This window comes from Cupressus sempervirens, chromosome 11 (genome assembly GCF_028749045.1).
Source record: "Cupressus sempervirens isolate cs-2001-9-10 chromosome 11, ASM2874904v1, whole genome shotgun sequence".
Taxonomy (NCBI): domain Eukaryota; kingdom Viridiplantae; phylum Streptophyta; class Pinopsida; order Cupressales; family Cupressaceae; genus Cupressus; species Cupressus sempervirens.
In genome coordinates, this window is record NC_143128.1 from 285,037,787 (window position 1) to 285,060,117 (window position 22,331).

Sequence of the window (22,331 nt, forward strand, 5' to 3'; positions counted from 1 at the left end):
TGAATGTCGGAAGGAACACAGACAAGCCGAAGGAGGAAATGACTGTCCTAAGAAACACAGAAGCCGACGGAGGAAATGAATGTCTGAAGGAACATGAAGAAGCCGAAGGAAGAAATGAATGTTCGAAGCAACACAGAGAAGCCGAAGAAGAAAACACGGATATGACTGAAGTTGAAGGACAAAACATACAGTACGAACCCAAAAGGAAAGTTTCTACTGTACGACTGCGTAGGAAGAAAGTATTACGTCGAACCATAGATATAGCAGAAAGGTACTGGCGGCAAGGAAAACACACGATACGGTCTGCACAGGCAACAAAGAGGAAGGGTTTAATAAAAGTTGCAGCAGTACGGAGTGGATGTGTTATTCACAGCCAGAAGGGGCAGCTGACGGAGTCCATGGTATAGAGCTTCGGGAACAAACTGGGCGATATGGAGATGACATAGAACAGGCGTAGCAGGTTTCAACCAGGACAGTTGGCGTTGAGGGATGATGGACGGAATAAGATCAACTTAGGCAAGTTCAGAGTTAAGTGGGTCGGACCATATCAAATTCGGGAAGTGGGTGATAATGGAGCAGTAAAACAATGGATGCTAGACAGAAAGGAAGTGGCCGACACAGTGAATAGGTCGAAGTTGAATGTCTGCCATGAAAGAAGTAACGCACCTCCATGGACGAACAACTAAGAGAAGAAGACTGTAAGTACTGTACATAGTTGTTCAAAAAATTTATTTAAAAAAAAAAACAAAAATTATTTAAAAAAAAAAAGAAGAAAGTTCCATACGGTTTCTAGAAAGTACTGTACGGTTTCATAATTGCAGGGGACAACACTGTACGGGTTCTCATCTGAAGGGAAACGGAAGTAATGTACGGTTTTTCATATCTGAAGGAGGACGTACGGATTTCATGTTCGCAGTACGGTTTTTTAAGCCAACGTATGGATTTCATGCTTGTAGTACGGTTTTTAAAGCCAACGTACGGATTTCACTGCCAGAGTACGGATTTCATTGCCACCGTACGGATTTCACAGTAAAGGGGCACTATACGGTTTCCACAAACACTGTACGGATTTCACAGTAAAAAAAGGTCTGCCGTACGGTTTTCAATGTCTGAAGGATGGTGTACGGCTTTCCCGATAAATTAATTGTACGGGTTCTCAAGAGGCTGCTGTACGGATTTTTGGAGGAAGATACCGTACGGCTTGTTATAAGCTTGTGTTTTGTACGGATTTTCAAGAAAATATATTAAGCATACGGATTTTAGAGCCATTTTTTTGTACGGATTTTTAAACGAAAGCAGCGTGCAAAAATTGCAGTTGGGAATGCGAGGTGATTGTACGAATTTTTCAAGCATATCATGTGTACGGATTTGGATTGCAAGATTATAGATTTTGAAGAGTGCGGTTTTGGTGTATGGCTTCTACTTGCTATTTGGTAGCACATAAGGGTGACAGGAGGTTTTCTAAAAAAAAATAAATAAAAAAAATGTCAACAAATCAAGAATGCTCAGAATGAGTATCAGATGATGCCATAGGGAAGGGGAAGCATCAGCGATTGCCAGAAAGAGTGTAGAATCGGCAGAAAATGACAGAAATGGTGTGTTCCGTGCAATTTTGTGTGGGTTTCAGAGTGCCCCAGGACCCCGCGAGGGCGTTGCCCCCTGGACCCCCAGTCGTTGCGGATATCAGTCGTGGGAGTCTGATCAGTTGATAAGACTTAGAGCTGCTGCAGGCATGGAGTGTCTGTGTACTGAAGGCATTGAGAGTAGGTGTTGGCCGCGAGGCTATCTTGGTGGATGCGTAGAGAGCTCGGGAGGAGCTGATCATCCAGTTGGAGGCAGTGCAGCGACACTTGGCTCAGGGTACTGAGGAGTTGGAAGCAGAGAAAGCAGCACAGGTGGCTATCAAGGTCAACTTGAGGAGTTAGTATTGTGTTAGCAAAGGCTATAGATGCAACGGGATGAATGTGAAAGTGATGTGGCAAATCAATATTGTTGTAATTGTTGTTTGAGTTTTGTTTTGTTGTCGTTAGGAGACGACTTTTCTTTTTGGGGGGGATGATGTCATCGGTAGAAATTGTGTATCAGTCGACGGGTCCCTTCGGGAAGAAATTGTGTATCAGCCGACGGGTCCCTTCGGAAAGGAAATTGTGTATCAGCCGACGGGTCCCTTCAGAAAGGAAATTGTGTATCAGCCGATGGGTCCCTTCGGGAAGGAAATTGTGTATCGGCCAACGGGTCGCTTCGGAAAGGTTTTTGTTATGTAGCGGACATAATGTATCTGGCTGACGGATACCTTTGGGAAGGTTCTTCGGAAAGTATTTATAACCCCTTCGGGAAGCATTGTATTCATCTTATCATCATATCTTACCATCGAAGTATAATGTACTGTGGGCATATGCGAATAATAATAAGAGTTCTGCTGGTTGCTGTTCATGTTCGTATTCTTTGTCTGTGTGCGTTTCTTAATTAACTTATGCGGTAAACAATGTTTCTAGTGTCAGTCGATTCAGGGAGTTGTATGAGGGGAAAATACAAAGATGCTCATGCAGAGACTAAAGTGTTTGTCTTCAATGCTCGTAAGAAGAGAAAATCGAGATCCAAAAAAAATGTAAAGGATGATGAATTGAACTCCAACTTAAAGAAAATGTTGAATCTCCTACTAATAAGAAAAGGAGGAGACCTTCAAACTCTTTCAATAACAAGCAGCTTACAAAGCATCCTAGGCAACAACTCCCAAGCTATTATCAAAGCTTTAAAGCTCCCATGGACACTAAGCCTTGATGTTGATTATGGACATAAAATGGTCATCTTGGAATGTGAGGGGATCTCCTGACAGTAAATATGTCATTAAGAGATTCTTGATGATTAACAAAGACATTGATATACTATTTCTGCAAGAGCTAAAGGCAATGGGCTTCTCCTTGGGTATTAATCTTAGATGCATTTGGAAAGATACAAGCTCCTTTACCGCCAAACATCAAAAGGGCAACGGGGCTGCTGCTATACTAGTGGGCCCTAAATGGAACAATTATATATTGGAATCGGGATGTTTCCCTTGAAATAGGGCATATGGATCATCCTAATATACAATGGGGTAGAAACCGGGCTCTGCAAAATTTATGCCCCTAATGATCACAAAGATAGGATTGAAATATGGAAATGGTTGTTCCAACTAAAAAACGTTACATGGATGATGAGAGGGTACTTGAATATGATTGAGGGACCACATGATGACACATGAGGGAGGAATAAATTCTTTTGGTATAAAATGGTAAGCAAACATAAGATGTTTGACCCCCTAACTAGTAACAAAGATGCCATTGGGGTATATGGCATACATTGTCTAACTTCCAACAAGGAGGTAGGAGGATCTACAATAAACTGGATCGATTGTATGTGAATAAGGAAGTGTTTGGAATCAAAGGTGGACTTGATGGAGCAAGTGTGGATGTCATCCCCTATACCCTATAAGATCATCATCCTATAGTAGCCAATATATTTACACTTGAGGTTGACAATAGTGAAAGACGTAAAGTTGATGGTTTTGCTCTTAATTCTAGATTGCTAAAAGATTAGGATGTCAGAACTGCAGTGAAGATTATTAGATGGTAGAATAAAGGGGTTTAGCCCATAACTATGCCATTGAGAGATTGACACAATGCATTAGTAGTCGGAAGATGTTCTTCCAAATAGTACGGAAAAAGAAGGCCAAGGATAGGAGGAGAGTGGAGTCTAATATGTATAACAAACCTTGCAAGGCTGAAAGAGTCATTCAAGATGTCTCCTTGAATATGATAACTCTCAACTCTGTAACCCAAGCCAGGGATGAATTCAAGAAGATATAGAACATTAAGATCCAAGGAGCTAAAATGAGAGTTAGGATCCATGGATCAGCCATGGAGATAAAGGCACAAAACATATATTTTCAGATCCTTAAATAAAAGATTTCCAAGGAGAGTATTGAATGCTTATGGGCGGATGAAACCATTAATAAATCTCAAGATGATATCTTGTAGGCCTATTCATCTTACTATGCTAAGTTATTTTCTTCTGAGGATGTGGGAGAAGATGCAAGAGATAAAATCAGAAGTATCATTCCCAGCAAGGTCTCAAAGGAAGATAAGGAAATGCTTGATAGACATATGTTGGTGACTGAAATTAACAAGGCCATTGTGATGTCCCCTTCTAGCTAGAGACATCACTTTAGCTTGTGATTAGCCTATCAGAGACCCTCGTAGGCTAGTAGGATTGGTTAGAGGGTCACCTTGGTGTGGAGATCTTCCAAGGACCTGAGAAGAGTACACTTCTGGGTTGCCAGAGTTTGTTTATTATGAGTTTGGCTTGGTCAGGCTATTTTTAGCAATTTTGGAGTTATAAAGGTGGACCCCTGCTATTTTTAGAAAAGGGGTATGGTCATATGCAGCTCTATCATGTTAGCTCCCGGTTCAGACGACATTCAAAAATGTTGAGTAATAATGGAGATATTAATGTTTATTTAGTTAGAATAAACATTATTGGTTTTGAGCTTATATTATTAAGTTATAATATGTTTTTATATTATAACTTAAGTGAGGGTCATGATATCATAAAAGGGGGCCATATTTCAATTAATTGTGGGTCCAAGCTTATGGGAAAATTAAAAGGGGTTTTCTAAGTTTTAATGTAATAACATTTTTTATGTTATTATTATATTCTTTTATCCCACATTGAGCGTAGAGCCTCATTCTGGAGTTGAGGAGTCTTTATAAACAAACCTTGTCTTCCTTCAAGAGCATGTTATGAGAATTATTTAAAACCAGGGTTTCTACAAATTCGAGAAGAATTCAGACTGTGGAGGACGTAGTTTCTTCAGAGTTGATGCAATTTGAAGGTGTGAAATATCACCCGAATTTTGCCTGTGAGTTGGCTTCATCCAGAAGTCAATATTGTGTTTCAGTAGGAGAAAATGGGATGGATCTGTTTGCAGATTTATAACAGCAGCTACAGTACCGTGAACAGTGCGCTACAGTGTCGTGAACAGTGCGCTACAGTACACGTGAACAGTGCCGTGAACAGTACCGTGAACAGTGCCCGTGAACAGTGACGTGAACAGTGCCGTGAACAGTACCGCGCTACAGTAAATTCAAAATCAGAGATTTAATATTGCAGATTTTGATAGGCGCTGCCTAGAGAGGGAGCAATCAGCAGCGTGTTTGCATTTTGGAGTCAAAAATCAGGTTTTTTTCAACTATTAATGCTGATGTTTTTTTTATGTATTCTTCCAACAATAAACATTGTATAAATTGTATGAGCCATCTGAATAAATGAGTTCGATCAGCATTATAATTAGATTTGAGTTATAATTTTGGGTAAATTAGTTTCAATATTTGTATTCTCTTTTATAAACTCAAAAAAAAACCAGAAGCAGCTTGAAACATTCAAGAACCAACAAAAAACAATCATTACACTCAGGGAAACAAACAATGATCAGCATAGAGCCTATTTGGGGTTCTTACAGTGGTATCAGAGCCTAGTTCCTGCCATCCTGAGGGTTTGGGAATCATATGCAGCCACTGGAAATTGGACCACACAGGTACTATACCCGCAGGAGAGCTTTGATTGACAGAGAACAGCTACAGGAAACAGGAAATATGGAAGAGAGGTATGATGGTAGTCCACCTAGAAACAGGAGGAATAATGATGATCAGGATACCAGAGAATTCTTTCGTGCAATGGTTACAGGGCAGCAGCAGATGACACAGGCATTACAGGCACTCACTACTATGGTAGAAAGGATGAACCCACCTGTTAGACAGAATGGGGAACAGGGAGTACAGGGAGATAACAGGAGTGCTACAGGTAATCAGAGACCACAACGGACCCATTCTAGAACAGCTGATAGGCCTACACGCCCTACATTTGTTCCGGAGGAGCCAGAAGAAGCTCCGACAGAGGAGGCGGCAGGAGACCCCATATTTGCAGATGCACTCATGGCTGCAAATGATGAATGGGAATTATTAGCTCCACAGGTTCGGGAGAGGATGACCTTTGAACGCTTTGTTAATCAGAGGAGAGAGCATTACAGGTCACTCAGACAGGATAGGAGGCCTAGAGGTCAAAATAGTGAGCTGAAGAGGGCTACAGGCAAGCTTACTATGCCTACATTTGATGGGAGTGGTAAGATGACAGCTCAAGCTTGGATTCATAAGCTTGACACATTTTTGGCACTGAGGCCAATGACAGAGATTGAAGCTATCAAATATGCCACCTTGCATTTGGAGGGAGTAGCACATGATTGGTGGTACCATGGTATGGTAACACTTCAGCATAACCAGGTGACAGAGTACCAGGACTTCGTGGATAAGTTGGTTGAAAGATTTGATAAGAAAGATCCAGAGATTTACTTCCGGGACTTAGCACAGTTGAAACAGACAGGCAACTTGGAGTATTTCATTGGTGAATTTCAGCGGTTGGCAGTGATGGTGCCAAACATTTCAGAGCGTAGATTGATAGTTCTTTTCATTGAGGGCCTATCCGAACCACTGAGAGGGTGGATAAAGGCATTTGATCCTATTTCTTTACAGGAAGCGATGAAAAAGGCAAGAAGTATGGAACATGCAGTCCCAACAAACAAATTTCAGTCCAAAGGAGCATCTTCTAGTAAGGATAACAAACCATTTTATAAAAAACCAGAGAGGACTGATTTTAAAAATGATTCTAAAGATAAAACTCCAGCACCTTTTGACAGGGAAACATTAAATGATTTGAGGAAGAAAAAATTATGTTTCTACTGTAAGGGACCCTATGATGCAAACCATGATTGTCCTCTTAGGCCAAAGGGAAAAGCTAACAGAGTTATGTGGGCATACTATGAGGAATCAGAATCAGATAATTCAGATCAGCAGTCTGATATAGAGGAAATGGATGGTGGAAAAGAGGAAGACAAGGCTGAAAACTTGTTTGAAATGGAGTCCAAGGATGGGGAAGGAGATGGGCAACTTAGGGAAGCTCGTCTCACTAGTATTAAGCAAGAAGGATCATTCCGGATGAGAGGAGTACTTGCTGGACAGCGAGTTATAACTTTGGTTGATACAGGTGCCACTCATAATTTCATCGATGCTAGGATGGTGGAGAAGCGTGGCATACAAACAGAGGAGTTTGGGGGAATTAGAGTGAGGGTAGCGGATGTCTATGTTCTCAATTGTGATCGTAAGATCACTAGACTCCCATTGAAAGTTAATAATTATGACTTTAAGGCAGATTTCTATGTTGTGCCTATGGGAGATACAGATATAGTTCTTGGGATGAGTTGGTTGCACGATATTGGTGAGTTCACTCTTAACCTCAAGGAGATGGAGATGAGGTTTAAAGTGAATGGGAAGACACATATCCTTAAGGCAATTAGGGATAGTGATCTCAGGATGGTCTCTTTTCGGAGGATGGCTAGATTGATTCGACATAATCAGGTAGAATGGGCAGCAGAGTGCATGTTAATGCCATCACAGGAGGGACAGCAGAAGATTGAATATCCTCCTGATATTCAGGAGCTTAGAGTTAAACACTCTAAGGTGTTTAGTGACATTCCACCAGGTAGACCACCAGACAGGGGTATTGAGCACATCATTGAGTTAGAGGGGGCTAAGCCCATCATGATTACACCTTATAGGCATCCGAAGAGGTTGAAGGATGAAATTGAGAAAACCATAAAGGAGTTACTTGCTATGGGCCACATTAGACCAAGTAAGTCTCCTTTTGCTTCTTCAGTGGTGTTAGTAAAGAAGAAGGATGGGACATTGAGGATGTGCATTGATTACAGGGTGCTTAATAGGAAGACAATTAAAAACAGGTACCCCATTCCCAGGATCGATGAGTTGATAGATGAGCTTCATGGAGCTTGCTTCTTCTCAAAGATAGATTTGAGATCAGGTTATCACCAGATCAGAGTTAGAGAGCAGGATATTGAGAAGACAGCCTTCAGATGTCATTGTGGCCATTTTGAGTTTGTAGTTATGCCATTTGGGCTAACTAACGCACCCGCTACTTTTCAGGCAACAATGAATAGGGTTTTCCATCTTCAGTTGAGGAGATTTGTACTTGTCTTCTTCGATGATATCTTGGTATATAGTAGATCTTGGGAGGAGCACTTAGTTCACCTTGACACGGTGTTGGATATATTGGGCAGAGAATCCTTGTATGCAAAGGAGTCGAAGTGTGATTTGGGCATGACAGAGTTGTTGTACTTGGGTCACATCATCAGTGCAGAGGGCGTACGCATGGATCCTGAAAAGATTCGTGCCATTGTGGAGTGGCCTTCACCGGTGAACCTTACACAGTTGAGGGGCTTTCTGGGACTATGTGGTTTCTACAGGAGGTTTGTGGATGGATATTCCAGGCATGCAGCACCCTTAACAGATTTGATGAGAAAGGGAGCTTTTTTGTGGACTCCTGAGGCACAGGAGTGTTTCGAGAAATTTAAGGAGTTGATGACTTCTTGTCCAGTGTTAGCATTACCAGATTTCAACCAACCTTTTGAGCTACACTGTGATGCTTCCGGAGAGGGCATTGGAGCGGTGCTTATGCAGGAGAAGCACCCTATTGCTTATGAGAGCAGGAAATTGAGAGGGCCAGAGTGGAGCTTCAGTATATATGATAAGGAGATGTTAGCCATTATGCATGCTTTGGCTAAATTCAGGCAATATTTGGTAGGTAGCAAATTTTGTATCAAAACCGACCATAATAGCCTAAAGCATTTTCTAGGGCAGCGAGATCTCAATGATAGGCAACAAAAGTGGGTGAGCAAGTTACAGTCCTATGACTTTGATATTACATATTTTAAGGGGACGCAGAATGTAGTTGCTGATGCCTTATCACGTAGGCCCCATTTGAGCTTATTGACAGACATATCGGAGGATTGGAGACACTTGATCCTTGCAGAGTATGCGAAGGATACTTGGGCAACTGGATTCATAGATGGGACTATTCAGGACAACAGATACACCCTTGTGAATGAGCTCATCATTTACAAAGGGCGAATATTTTTGGTCCCAGGATCAGCGGTGAGAAGGATGGTTCTGAAATCTTTTCATGATTCACCTATGGCAGGACATCCTGGTTTCTACAAGACTTACCGGCAAATTAGAGAGCGCTTCACATGGAAGGGGCTCAAAACAGAAGTACTTCAGTATGTTAGGGAGTGTCTCACTTGCCAGCAGAATAAGCAGGAACACTCCTATCCAGCCGGTTTACTGCAGCCACTTCCGATTCCTGATAGGAAGTGGGAGTGTTTGTCTATGGACTTTATCACAGGACTACCTAGAGCCCAAGGCAGGGACTGTATATATGTGGTTGTGGATCGCCTTACGAAGTTTGCACACTTCTTTCCGATCACTGCTACATACACTGCTACACAAGTGGCAGAGTTGTTCTTCAAAGAGATATTCAGATTACATGGCTTACCTCGGAGCATTGTGAGTGACAGAGATAGCAGGTTTATGAGTCACTTTTGGCAGGAGTTATTCAGGTTGTGTGCGACAGAGCTCACTCCGAGTACTAGCTACCACCCTCAGACAGATGGTCAGACGGAGATAGTGAACAAATGGGTGGAGGGATATCTCAGAAATTATATAGCAGGGCAACAGAAGGCATGGGTAAAGTGGATTTATCTCTGTGAGTATTGTTACAACACCACTTATCACATGTCTATTCAGATGTCACCCTTTATGGCCCTGTATGGGTATGAGGCACCCAATTTTATGGATCTGCTTTTGAGTGACAGTAGAGTGCCCAGTGCAGGTGATTTGTTACAGGAGAGTCAAGACATTGTTAAGACTCTCAAGGATAATATAACTAAGGCACAAAATCAGCAGAAGCAATACGCAGATCAAAAGAGGACTGAGCGGACTTTTGAGGTTGGAGATATGGTGTATCTTATGTTGCAGCCATACCGTCAATCCACTCTCAAGAAGAATGGTGCCGAGAAACTTAAGCCACGATACTATGGTCCATTTAGGATTATCAGGAAAGTGGGAGAGGTGGCTTATGAGTTAGACTTACCGGCAGAGAGCAAGGTGCACAATGTTTTTCATGTGTCACGTCTCAAGAAGGCGTTGGGGCATCATATTGTGCCTTCTACAGTATTACAGCCCCTGGATGATGAGGGAAAACTTGTTTTGATTCCGGAGGCTATCATTGATTTCAGAGAAAGGAACTTGAGGAGACGTACCATCCGGGAATATTTGGTGAAGTGGAAGGATTTGCCGGTAGAGGATGCTACTTGGGAGAGCGAGGAGATTTTACAGCATCCAGAGTTGATATTGCTTGAGGACAAGCAATTTCAGGGAGGGTGGACTGTGATGTCCCCTTCTAGCTAGAGACATCACTTTAGCTTGTGATTAGCCTATCAGAGACCCTCGTAGGCTAGTAGGATTGGTTAGAGGGTCACCTTGGTGTGGAGATCTTCCAAGGACCTGAGAAGAGTACACTTCTGGGTTGCCAGAGTTTGTTTATTATGAGTTTGGCTTGGTCAGGCTATTTTTAGCAATTTTGGAGTTATAAAGGTGGACCCCTGCTATTTTTAGAAAAGGGGTATGGTCATATGCAGCTCTATCATGTTAGCTCCCGGTTTAGACGACATTCAAAAATGTTGAGTAATAATGGAGATATTAATGTTTATTTAGTTAGAATAAACATTATTGGTTTTGAGCTTATATTATTAAGTTATAATATGTTTTTATATTATAACTTAAGTGAGGGTCATGATATCATAAAAGGGGGCCATATTTCAATTAATTGTGGGTCCAAGCTTATGGGAAAATTAAAAGGGGTTTTCTAAGTTTTAATGTAATAACATTTTTTATGTTATTATTATATTCTTTTATCCCACATTGAGCGTAGAGCCTCATTCTGGAGTTGAGGAGTCTTTATAAACAAACCTTGTCTTCCTTCAAGAGCATGTTATGAGAATTATTTAAAACCAGGGTTTCTACAAATTCGAGAAGAATTCAGACTGTGGAGGACGTAGTTTCTTCAGAGTTGATGCAATTTGAAGGTGTGAAATATCACCCGAATTTTGCCTGTGAGTTGGCTTCATCCAGAAGTCAATATTGTGTTTCAGTAGGAGAAAATGGGATGGATCTGTTTGCAGATTTATAACAGCAGCTACAGTACCGTGAACAGTGCGCTACAGTGTCGTGAACAGTGCGCTACAGTACACGTGAACAGTGCCGTGAACAGTACCGTGAACAGTGCCCGTGAACAGTGACGTGAACAGTGCCGTGAACAGTACCGCGCTACAGTAAATTCAAAATCAGAGATTTAATATTGCAGATTTTGATAGGCGCTGCCTAGAGAGGGAGCAATCAGCAGCGTGTTTGCATTTTGGAGTCAAAAATCAGGTTTTTTTCAACTATTAATGCTGATGTTTTTTTTATGTATTCTTCCAACAATAAACATTGTATAAATTGTATGAGCCATCTGAATAAATGAGTTCGATCAGCATTATAATTAGATTTGAGTTATAATTTTGGGTAAATTAGTTTCAATATTTGTATTCTCTTTTATAAACTCAAAAAAAAACCAGAAGCAGCTTGAAACATTCAAGAACCAACAAAAAACAATCATTATACTCAGGGAAACAAACAGTGATCAGCATAGAGCCTATTTGGGGTTCTTACAGCCATTCAAAGTGTGAGCAATGAAAAGGCGGGTCCTGATGTTCTCCCTATCGAATTTTACAAAGTTAACATTGAATAGGCAGGGTAAGACCTTCTGCATGCATAGAATGGTGCTATAGAGAGGACATTCTTGGGCAAAGATATTAATTAGGGCCTTATTCAATTGATACCAAAAGAAGGGGATAGATAATTAAAAATTGGAGGTCCATTACTTTGTTGAATATATCCTTCATGATCCCAGTAGAAGTGTTGCCATTGAGATTGGTGGAGATTCTTCCAGGGGTCATAAACCCAACTCAAACTGTGTTTCTGAAATGGAGGTACATTACGGAAAACTTGATTTCATGCTGGGAGGTGTTGGTGGTGTACAACACCTCAACCATTAGATGTGAAACTTGGCACTTTGATGCCTTTGAAAGTGATTAAAAGATGTAATAAGCTCTCCTAAGGACCATTTGATAATATGTTGGTAATAAAGGCAATTGTGCCAAATTTTTGCATGTAACCTAACAGGACCTATATGGTCAAACTTGGTCAATGACCACCCCAATTGTGTGGAAAGGGGCCAGATGTTTTTCTGTTGTATTCTTGATCATTTTTTATCCATTTTTCCCTTGTATTCTTGTATTATTAATAGAATAGTTTACTGGGTTGAAGTGTCTTGTGCAAAAAGTTGCAAAAATGTCAAAGTGTTGCTTTGCGAATATGCAACTTTTGGAACAATTTTGTCACCAATGGCTTACTGATTTAGAAATCAGTTAGAGCTGGTCAGTTTTGGTCTAGGGAGATATTATAAGACCAAAATGGTTGAAAAGCAATGAAGAGAGAAGATTTTTGGAGATTTGGAATAAGAATTGCATTGAACTGTTAAAAATTTCATTGAACTGTTAAAAATTTCTACATTTTTCCTTCTTTCTTGTAATTGTACGGACGCGTACTGTTTGTTTGATGAAATCTGTGCGCATGATATGATAGAATAGTGAATCATCTTTCAGTAGCACGTGGTTTGATCAAAATTGGTGAAGGAATAAGTAAGTTATAGTAATTTTTGTAGAAACAATTATTAAACCCCACAAACCCTAGGATCTTGGATTCAAATCTCAATGTCCTTGCATTACATCATAGGATCTGGCCAATTCTTGTAGAGATATTAGGAAAATGTATGTACTTTAATATTTAGGAGATTTCAGACCGGTCCAAGCAAAATGATTTTTGGAGTGATGCCCTAGGCTTGGCATTGGTATATGACTAGCCAAGAATAAGAGTAAAAGGTATTATAGATAGATAGTACCAAGGTGTGGGTGTGTTTCAATTGATATTTTACCATCCTTAGACATGTACAAACATGAATCCATGAGCAATTTGACAAGGGGAAGTAATTGGTGAAGTGTCATTATGACCCTAGCCTAATTGCCAATTAGGATTGTTTTGCAGTACTAGGTTGACCTGGTCAAAACTGAAAACTCATATCCATATCTGAGATATTTCTTAAAGCATCCAAAAGGGTAACCAAAATTGTTGTTTTGTTTAGGTCCTAGTTCGAGAAATCTGGAGGTTGAATGCAGAAAAGCTAGTTTGGAGGGCTAATTTCTACTAGGTCTCGTAGTAGGTCTTTTATGCAAAATCATGATTTGAGTACCAAAGATCAGCTCCAATGGGTAGTTTGGAGTCAGACAAGAAAATAAGGGTGAAGAATGCATCCACACTTCTTTGCAAATAAATGAGCCGAGATCTTGACATGCAAGGGGTTGGATACTAGGAACGCCTGAAGAGAGTGTAGTTAGATGTGAGAAGTTGTATTGCACAAAGCATTGGGGATTGTTAGAGTTTGTGTGGTCACTGGGAGAGTGGACCGGGGACATGTTTTAGAGTTTAGGGTCTCTTGATGAGGACCAAGCGATTGGACCAAGGGTTGGTGCCAAATTGCAAGTATAAGGTAGGGAAAACATTAAGGTTCATGAAGTAACCTAGAAACCTTTGCATCAGTTGGAGTCGGCCAAAACTAACAAACTTGCATGCTACTCTTGGACTATGAAAAGGCATACAAAAGAGCTGAATGGAAATTATAGTAATGACGCTTCAAACCTTCGGAATTATTGATTATTTATGCAAAATGGTCACAACCCTAATGAAATGGGCATATTCTTCTGTGGAGGTGAATGGGGCTAGATCCTCTACCTTTGAACTCACAAAGTCTATTAGACAAAACAATCCCTTGGCACCAACCTTGTTTGTAGTGGCAGATGATGCCTTCTTCTATTTGCTTGAGATGGTTCACCTTCTCCTAAGGTTCATGGCACACTCCTTCCTAATGGGGAAGAATTGTCCAATGTCCAGTTTGTGGATGATACATCCATCATAATTGAGATGGAAGAAGATAATATGTATAACTTGATGAAGAAATTGGATTTGTTCTGTCTTTCTTTAGGAAGAAAATTCTCCTTATCCAACTCAATCATATTAGGGTAGGCAGAAGAACCACCTTCATGGTGGCTGTAAATTTTCTTTGGCTTGGGGTGAACTAAATCAGCTAGTGAGATATTTGAGAATCCCCTTGATGTAAGAACAAGTCTTGCTTATTAACCCTACCTTCTCTTAGGGTCTCTAGGCTACCTCTGTAGCCTATTAGGGTTCTTTCTCTAACCCTAGCTTGGAAGGATCACATTCCCAATCCTTCCCTCCTTCAACCTGTCCACACCAATTAAGGAATCAAGTCAGTCCAAACGATACTCCTCGAATGCTCTGAAGGATCATCCACAATAGATGACCACACATGCTCAAAACTACGCCACAATGGAGAGAGGTTTATTTCTAGGGCATTGGAGCCATTCCAATGCTCATCAACCAAAAATGCATAGAAATCTCTATCGATTTCACGAAATTGCTCCAAAGTAGGCCTAATAGGGCTACAAGGAATTAGGCCTCCAAACTCACCTTTCGGCACATAACTTAGAAAATGACTTAATAAGGTGGCACACAAACACTTCATTTCTTGATGCCCTTTTTGGAAGTCATTCAGATTCACCTGGTCTTATTACCCCAAGCTGTACATACAATGTGTTGCTATATTTAAGCTTTAAATTAAGGGTTTCACCAATGTGCTGACAGTATTCATAAGGGTTTGATCAAATCCCTAACAAAACATGTCACCAGAACTTTCCAGTGGGTATAGGGCTTCACCTTTATATCCTTCTCTCCATCAACTTGGATTGAATCAACCAATGCACTCAATCCCATCAAGTGTTGTTTCAATCATTGTGATCCCTAACCATGCTCATTTGGCTTGCCTAGGGCATCACTATAGAAATGCCAAACATGCTTTCCAGGGCCTGCGCACTTGCACGCCTATAGTACAAGGAGTCATATCACACATTCCAAGAGACCATACAGATACCATGGTGGAAAGGTGAATTATGACTCCATTTCAAAAATTGCCTGGTTTAGACCACAATAGTGAGGAAACAAAATATTTTCTAAAATGCAAAGAAATGAAATCAAAAGACCTATCTAATCACACACAGAATCTACTATTTACATCTACTAACTCATTCACAAGTCAAAGTGCAAGATTCAATCCATCCAATGGTTCAATGAACCGAAAATGCTCTGACTGTGGTAAAAATGCTTAGCAAAATTGTTTGTTCATTAATCAAATTTCATGCAAATGCCATCCAACCCTTGTCACAGGTCGAGGGAGGCCTTATATAGGTCCAACACACATCTTCCTACCGCTTTGAGGTGGTTATTTCACCTATTACTTGAAAATGCACTTTTGCAATAAAAGTTGTCATGACAACTTTGCAATTTAGCAAAGTTGTCATGCAACTTGACAACTTTTTGCATATCTCGACCAAACTTAGTCAAAGCCTTATGAAACTCTATCAAATGATTAATGATGAGCCTTAGGACTTGAAATCACCCTTCCACCCCTCCTTTGGCCAATCTAGCCTTCTAAATGCCCAAATGTCATATTTGACAACTTTGACAACAATTGCCCACTACCCAACAACTTTGGACAAACAAGTAATATTGAGTACTTCCAAGAACCTAATTAGACCTAATGACTAAGACACTCACTAGCCCTCCTTATCTCACTAGTGGCTTGGCTAAGGCCACTACAAGCAAAACTTGACTAGGAACCCTAGGTTACCTTGTAGCCTTACCTAGGTGCTCCTGCACCACCCCTTTTCTGTCAATCCTAACCGTATAGAAATATGGGAATGGATCAAAGGTAAAATTGACAATAAAGCGGAACAAACAATACCTATCTATGGCTGGAAAGCTCCAAGTCTGTCGAAGGATACTGTCATCATATACCATTACAGACTTTTTACGGTCTGATGGAAAGGAGATGTAAAGGAGACTTGTTGTGAGATGGAAATGGTTTACTTTGTACTTTGAGGAAAGAGCTGGGAGGGTTGGGCTTGAAGGACTTGAGGATATAGGGTATTGCTCTAGCCATCAAGTGGGTAGCCAAAGCTTCTCAAGGGGAGGAGCTATGGAGAGTACTTGTAAGAAATAATATAGCTAGGGCAACCATTTGAAAGCCTCCTCTTGGAAAGGTCTGCATGTCAATGACCTTATGGTTGGCACTTTTGACATAAATGGGGCATGCTCTAATGCTTTTAAGTCCATATGGACATCTTGGGGCAATACGAGACATCTTATTAGATGTAACAGTCTCATGGACGAAAGTAACAATATTTGTGGGGAATGGAGTGCGCGGTGGAACCTGCATGATGGACAGAAGCGTTTGACTCTTATTCAGGGGTGCTCTGCCTGAAGTTGGGCCAACAAGGGAATCAGATGCTTTGAAAATATATTATTGCGAATGATAGCCTGATCAGCTGGCGGTAGTTGGCAATTAAATTTGATCTGCCCTCAATGCAGTGGAGAACATGCTCCCTGTTGAGAGATGCTTGCAGAATACTAAACTTCCCTAGACAGTGTAGCAGACCTGCCAATAGGATTGCTGTCATGAGATGGCCAGATGATACCCAGTCTTCCCTCAATCAAATCCAAATTCATTTAGAATATAGGACAAGGGTCACATTTATGTTTACTGATTAGATTTTAAAGAAATCTATATGAAGGATGAACCTTGTTGTAATGTTGCCTTGAATAAGCCATTCGATAGTATTGTGTTCTAGTTTTTGTACATGTATTAGAGCTCGGGGTGGTGTGAAAAATCACGTCATGAAGTTGTCAAAAGGAATCCAATCCCATTGAACTTCCAGATAATGACTTGAAGAACTCAAATTCTTTATTTACCATTGAAACATTGACCAAGGTACCTTCTTATATTTGTAGATAGCGCTAGAATCAATTGTCATGATTCTCTTTCCTTGTTACACTTGGACTAAACTGACTCTTCACAAGCTTAAAAGAAACATGCACGGGCTCACATGGCCCATTATTTTAAAGAACAACTTTGGAAGCTTTTATTTACAAGGAAAAAAGACGACTCCCCTGCATTTGACAAATTCAAACCTCAACAATGGCCTGATTGAGCCAATACAATTAAGATAGTTTTCTTTAAGAACAAGTCATGTTCCATACTATAGAAAAACACTTTGATCTGTATATCTTGGGAACTACTGCAGCAGAACAACCTTCGTGGTGCTACATATTTTGTTCTGTTTTATATGTTAAAAGATATTTAATGACAGAAAATTTACACTAAATAGTAAAGTACAATTTTCATTGGTTTGTATAAGAAAAGATGCATTTAGAATATCTTATTTTAAATGGTTGTGCTTTGTTTGATACCAACAAAATTCTTTTAACAAGTTAATAGTTTATCGCAAGAAAGTTGAAAACTGCATGAATTAGTTCCAAAAGGATATTGAGTTGTTTTTTGTTAATATTTATTATTGTCTCAATATATGAATATATGTATTTGTCACTTGATTTCCATACAAATGCATGAAATGGATGATGTCAATGACAAGTCTTTACCATGCTACAGGTAGAGGCTGAATTAACTGAGCTTCAGCCAGAAGAGAGATCCGAGTTTCTGAAATCTCTTGGAGTTAGTGAAGGAGGACTAGGATCTCTAATAAGAGCAACATATAATCTTTTGGGTCTACGTACCTATTTCACCTCTGGAGAAAAGGTACAGTTTTAAAATAGTTGTTCTGGTACATTATTGCTTTCTTTGTAAAGCTTGGGCATCTGGAAACTAAGCGTATCACAATTTTATTCAATTTTTTGCAGGAGAGTAAAGCATGGACAATAATTGCAGGTTAGTTAGCTCTTTTGAATTTGTAATTGAATCATATCACTTCTCCCTTTTTTCTTCTGTTTTGGCTTTTGAGATGATGTGATGTCCCCATTTTGGAATAATATCTTAGTGAATAAAAACTATAATAAGAGAGAAAATGAAGTGATCTATTCTGTAATAGTAATATACTAATATAATTGAAATATTATTATATTTGAAATTATATTATGTTAATAAATAAAAAATGAAAATTGAAATCATATATTAAATAGAAAATAAGAAATGATTGTAAAATATAAATATAATAATATAAATGATAACATATGTTATAATTTATCACTAGTAAAATAATATTTGCAATAAGATATAAAAATAAATAAGAATCAAATAATAAAATTACCATGAAGGAAGAAATAAATAAAACTAACTACAAGAAACATTCTAAAAAACTATTTTACCTTTCTAAATAGGATTTAATAATAAATGATAACAAACATTAAATAAAGAAATAAATAATATAAAATAAAATAATATAAACTAATTAAATCTAGTGAAAGGTCAAGAGATATTTAATAAAGTGGTGACTCCTTCCAAATAAGATATAAAAGGGAGGGGAGTTCATTTGGAAGAGGGAAGTATGCAGAGGAAAATATAAGCGTAAAAAAAGAAATAATGGAAGAGGAAAGTAATGTGAAGAAATTAAGGAAGGGCTTTTTGAAAATGTATCAATGATATTGAAAGGATGTGACTCTTCAAAAGGGTCTTAATTTTGAATGTTTGTGACTCTTCATAAATGCTGTAATTATAAAGTATCGTGACTTTTGAAAGGACTATGATTATGACTTTTTGAAAGGATTCTAACTATGAAGGGTTGTGACTTTTTGAAATGATTGTGATTATGAAAGGTTGTGACTTTTTGAAATGGTTGTGATTATGAAAGGTTGTACAATATACTTTTTGAAAGGACTGGGATCATGATGTGTTTTGATTTTTTTTCAAGAGAGGGTCAATTGCGAAGGGTTAGAAATTCTCCAGAGCATATGATGGAGAGGCACGACCTTTCACTTATATTGATAAGGCTAGTACAATATACAAAGACCATATGCAATGTATCTGTTCTTGGAATCGGCCAATATACGGTTATACTAGGAGACCTTGAGAAGTAATAGGGACATTATGGACTATCATCTATTTTTGGATGTACTGAGCTTAATACCGTGTTATATACTTGTTAAGTGTCACACACACACACATATTGATGTAGTTAAATTTTAGATTTGTTTGTATGGATCACAACTATATTCATTTGAAAGCTCTAAGTTAGGTTCTCTTGAATTTTACTGGCTAGGCCTTAAAATAACTATGAAGTTGGAGCACTATTATGTTTTTTTGTCATCTTTCTCTAAAGAACTTGGAGTGCAGTAATTGAAAATAAGAAAGGATTTTTAAAACTAAAAAATACATCATATCTATACTTGTTTTCTGGTTTGCATTACAGGGATGACAGCACCACAAGCAGCTGGAGTGATCCATTCTGATTTTGAAAAGGGATTCATATGTGCAGAGACAGTAAGATAACTTCTCATTTTGTTTCACTTCTGTGATAGTTAGATGATAAGATCAGTAAAGGATATGGTCTTAGGAATAATAATTTATTGTAGGTAAAAAATCAACCATTTGTGCCGAATCTGATCTAGATGGCTGTTTTGATATTCTTCTCATCACTACTAATACTGTAATACAGGAACAATAGTTTCATATTATTCAGATTTTTAACTACTACTACAAATTTGCTCTCTTTAAACTCAAAAGTAATTTATAAAGTTGTGGCATGTATTATACATGTGGGATGATGATGTGCACCTATTTAGAGTATGACTAATAATCAATTAATGTTCATTCATGTGCCAGTTGAAATACTAAATCCTAGTGCTATTGAAGCTTCCGATCAAATCATATATACGACTATAAACAGTAGGATATAAAGGGACATGAAAAGGTTGTCAAGATATATGTTCATGTGAGCTTCTGAGCGGACGAACAAATACACTTAATGTGTGCATGGTCTGATAATTTTTTAAACATATGCCTATGACTTGTATGGCTAGTCATATCAGCTATAAAATGAAGCTGAATGTGGGTGTAAGTCTTTCCATTGTGAAGTAAATGTTTGTATTATTTTTTGAGGCATAACTAGATTATGTTAAAAGTCCATTTGTAATAAGGCCATGTTTACTTCAATCTATGCCCAATTTTTTTCTTGAATAGTATAATTTTGAGATTTTTAGGAGAAAGTATTGCAACTTCTTATTCCAAATGAAAATCCATGAGAAAAAAGTCATTACAATGAAAATTAATATACAATGCAATTTTGGTCATACCAACATGTGCGTGATCAATAAGACATGTATTATGAGTCCAATTCAAAATTTACAAAGTTGGGCTCAATACATACTTAGCAGACCCCACACTTTAAAACTTAGGGAAAACTCGACAAAACTTGACAACATAAAGCAATAGTCAAGGGAAAAATGAAATATTTTTGCTCTACAATCACATTTTCTAGTCTTTATTTGAATTTTGAGGCATGTGCAATGTCCCCATTTTTAGGTTTAGCATTGTAATTGTTGTTGACTTTCTGGGTTTGTTTCAGCAGTTCAAATGGGTTATTTGATCATGATGTACCGGTGAACTGAGATGGTTGTAACACATCATATGATGCTTTTCAAATGTTATTTTCAGCTTTTGTTTTGGGCTCCAAGGATTTTGGAGCGAGTGTCTATTTTTTTTAGTAAGGCGCACAGTCGGGCCCGTTTATCATTAGGATCAGTCCTACACAGTCAAATTTTTAATGCCAATGCTTTTTGCTATTTCCACTAATTGGGTGTAATATTGAGTTGAATTTTAATTATTTTCACAAAGGTTTCCTTTTTCAATGAATACATTCTTTGGACACGTGTGAGTTATAGCTCATCAAAAAGAGTTTGGAAAGTTTTAAAGGACGGGGCACTAAAAAGTGACTTTAGTATTGGAAATGTTGTAAAAGTAAATTAAATCATTTTTTGGAGTTAAAAGAGTCAATAAATTTATAAAATGTTTTTAAAAGATAGTTAAGTCGTTAGTCATGCCATCTTTAAAAATAATGTGTTTACCATAGTTACAGGACTCGGACTCGCCTCTGACTCGGAAAGTCAAAATCAGACTCGGACTCAGACTCGGTGACTAGACTTGGAAAATTGAAAAACCCATGAAAGTCAAAGATTTTAAAGGATTTTAAGATTTTTTCATTCATCTTTTAGTCAATTAACATCAAATACACAATAATTGAGATAAATAAAAGCTATTTAATACACATACACAATTTTGCATAGATCACAAAAGTATAAAAGCAAATTTCTGAAGGAAAAAAATTTAATAACACAATATAAAGTAATAAACATAGTATCACTGCAGTGTTAAATGTCTACAATATTCATGGATTACGAAATCCATGGTATCAAAACTTCAAAACATATATCAAAATAACAACTAGAGTGTAGAATAGTAGAAGACTAAGGCTCATACTAGCCTATGTCCTCCTACGAGTACGTCTAAGATAAGTCATGGAAGACTATAGAGCCATCCTCTCTCCTTGTGTTTGAGGCTGAACCTCATCCTCATCCTCACCCATATAATCCTCATCATCAAACTCGGATCCATCACTCCTAGCCTTAGGGTCCTGCACTCTATCGCCTTGTACTCTAGCCTCCTTGATTGCTATCACTGCTACCTTAGCCTCCCGATCCACCTGATCAACCCACTCTTCGTCTTCATCACTGAAGACACGATAAAAAATCTCTGTGTTCCACTCTGCATGTGGATCAACATTCTCTAATACAATTAGTGATGTATTGGTGTCTAGGATCTGTCTATGGTGAAGGCGAAGGTTATAGTTAAAAAAGACAAGATCATTCAATTTTTTCAATGCCAACCTATTGCGCTTTTTCGAGTGTATATGCTTAAACAGACTCCAATTATGTTCGCATCCTGATGCACTAGATGACTGGCTCAAGATGCGAATTGCAATCCTCTGTAAATTTGGCACCTTAGTGCCAAACATCTCCCACCATGCATCTGAAACAAGAAAATTTTAAATCAATTCAATAACTTTGACTTTATTAAATTAAAATGGTAATATAATTATAAATTAGGATGTAGAATCAAAGATTTTTACCAGGCATCAGTTCTGTCTTATTTTTCTTGCACAACTCCTGTGCAAATAAGTCCCCTTGAGCTTTCTTAAACAGCTCAATTTCATGGACTACAATTGTTCCAATTCTTGAATTAGGTGACATTCTCTTTGCAACATCATAGAGGCCACTCCACACCTCATCATCAACCTTGAAATGTGGGTTGAATTGGTATGCTGAATTAAGAAAGTAGGCCACTGCATGTATAGGCCTGTGAAGTAGATTGTG

General features: G+C 38.6%; 1 protein-coding gene across 5 annotated transcripts in view; it reads left to right on the forward strand.

Moving 5' to 3' along the window:
• LOC149529220 (GTP-binding protein-like protein) overlaps positions 1-22,331 on the forward strand; it is a 275,708-nt gene that overhangs the window by 166,452 nt on the left and 86,925 nt on the right. For all 5 annotated transcript variants that reach the window (XR_016358646.1, XR_016358645.1, XR_016358647.1 and 2 more), the window contains exons 7-9: positions 17,620-17,766; positions 17,868-17,895; positions 19,373-19,443. Coding sequence is in view for 2 of the 5 variants with exons in the window: in XM_089809559.1 (XP_089665685.1) it covers positions 17,620-17,766; positions 17,868-17,895; positions 19,373-19,443 (246 nt within the window). In the remaining 3 variants the exon portion in view is untranslated. The remainder of the gene's footprint in view (positions 1-17,619; positions 17,767-17,867; positions 17,896-19,372; positions 19,444-22,331) is intronic.